Source organism: Carica papaya, chromosome 7 (genome assembly GCF_054855325.1).
Source record: "Carica papaya isolate Zhongbai chromosome 7, ASM5485532v1, whole genome shotgun sequence".
In the NCBI taxonomy this organism is placed as follows: Eukaryota; Viridiplantae; Streptophyta; class Magnoliopsida; order Brassicales; family Caricaceae; genus Carica; species Carica papaya.
In genome coordinates this window covers 3,331,751-3,333,812 of record NC_142315.1, presented here as the reverse complement: position 1 = coordinate 3,333,812, position 2,062 = coordinate 3,331,751, and the positions used below count along the sequence as shown (strand labels likewise).

Here is a 2,062-nt window from a genome sequence, read left to right as displayed (position 1 = left end):
AGGCACAGAAATTTCATAAACTCTTGTAGTCAAACTATGATTGGATGTAAGATAATCCTTATGGTTATTTTCTTCTTGCTCTGAGAAAGTAACATATAAATGCATGCGCATTCAACAAAAAGCAAAAGAGAGGAGAAAATAAAAAAAAAGAAAAGAAAGAAAGAAAGAAAGAGAGCCACTACTTCCCGAAAATCGGGTTACGATATTCATGTATATATACACTGTAGACAAACACAACCTTCCTGTATAGAATATATAAGATTCCTGTCTGGATATATATGTGTATATTAGATGATGATAGGAAGAAAGTTTATGGAGGACGGTAATTATGATTATAATCTTGGGAAGATTAGTTGTTGTAGTAGTAGTTCTTCAAGTATTGCCAGTTCTTCTCCAAAGACAAAAGGGCCGGCTCCATTTCTGTTGAAGACTTATGAGTTGCTTGAAGAAGCTGATGATGGTCATGATCATCAACAGGTCATGTGGTGTGGATCAGACCAGAATTTTAATGGAGATTATGAGAAGAATAGACTGGTTTCATGGAACGCAGAGGGAAATGGGTTTGTTGTGTGGAATCCGGCCGAGTTCTCCGACCTCTTGCTGCCTAAGTATTTCAAGCACAACAACTTCTCTAGCTTCATTCGCCAGCTTAATACCTACGTGAGTTATATATATAATACTATATCTATAGATGATTTATCCTCATAATCACTAGATTGATATATATATGTGTGTGCGTGTATATATAGAGTAATCAATTTCCTATATATAAATGTGTGTTAGTCTGTTTATATATTTGCTTTTCATCATATACTTTACCCTTTTAAAGAATTCCTGTAAAGCACAATAAACTGTTTAAGTTATGTATATATACATACCTACACATATTATATACCCACTCATCATATTCATTCTACTTAAACATTCAAGTGGTGCACATATATAATCATAAATAATTGGAAGCTGCATATATATATATATATATATGTCACCTCAATCCCTGTTAATTGTTTCTGTTGCAATTACTAATCGCCAAGGCAGGGATTCAAGAAGACATCATCAGATCGATGGGAATTCAAGAACGAAAAGTTTCGAAAGGGTTGCAAGCACATGTTAATGGAAATCACGAGAAAGAAGCATGAGCCAAGTGTATTTCCGACATACCTACGAGCTTCTCCTCGTGAAGAAAACAGTAATAACAACAACAATGGAGATGAAAATAACGGTTTGACATTAATGATGGAAGAAAACAAGAGTTTAAAGAGAGAAAAATTGGAATTGCAAATGCGAATCGCACAGGTTAAATCATTAGAGATAAAGTTATTAGATTGTCTGGCTCAACATGTTGAAACCCAACAAAATAAAGAAAAGAAGGTTTAATTTTTTTTTTTAGTTTTATCAATTAAATAAATAAATTAAAACATTTTCTGTTTTTTTTTTTTGTATTTTATATAGTGTTTTGGTCAATGGTCATGAAGCTTCTTCAATTTTCTTCTTAGACTTTTCTTGGAAGAAATAAATTGAGTTTCCATTTGTAATTATGAAGTTTCATCTCCTTTTCGTACATGAATTAAACTATATGTTGACCATAACATAATTTATTATATATATATATATATTTTAACCTACCAATAAATTACTACTTTAAAGTTTTTATGAAATTAATTGATGATATTATATATATATATATATATATATACACACACACACACCCCTACCCACAATTAGAGGAACATGAAGGTATGATAATTTTAAAACTAGTATTTTTTTCTTAATTTCTTTCTTCAAGTTGGTTTTCTAATATTGTAAAATTTAAGATATATTTACTAATTCAATCTCTCTAATTTTCTTTAATTATAAATGTAATGGCTCGTGAACTCCAAATAAGATAAATTGTAAATTTAGTGCGGAAACGAAATAAATAGTTAGAGTTTACATTTCTTACACAATAATTCAAATTAACTAATAGAGTTACGGGAATGACTTTTTTAAAAGAAATAACAAAAAATTAAAGAAATAAATAGAAAATAAACAACTGGACATCCTACTCGTAACCCTCTTG

At 30.2% G+C, this 2,062-nt stretch overlaps 1 protein-coding gene across 1 annotated transcript; it reads left to right on the top strand.

Moving 5' to 3' along the window:
• LOC110817795 (heat stress transcription factor A-5-like) lies at positions 1–1,498 on the top strand. The gene is made up of 2 exons (XM_022046485.2): positions 1–660; positions 1,042–1,498. Exons 1-2 carry the CDS (start codon positions 292–294, stop codon positions 1,378–1,380), a joined length of 708 nt encoding a protein of 235 aa, XP_021902177.1. The 5' UTR covers positions 1–291; the 3' UTR covers positions 1,381–1,498.
• Positions 1,499–2,062: the final 564 nt, after the last annotated feature.

Coding starts and splice junctions, on each gene's coding strand:
- LOC110817795 (XM_022046485.2), top strand. CDS start 292: ATGATGATAGGAAGAAAGTTTATGGAGGACGGTAATTATGATTATAAT. Junction 661..1,041: donor TTCGCCAGCTTAATACCTAC/GTGAGTTATATA, acceptor TCGCCAAGGCAG/GGATTCAAGAAGACATCATC.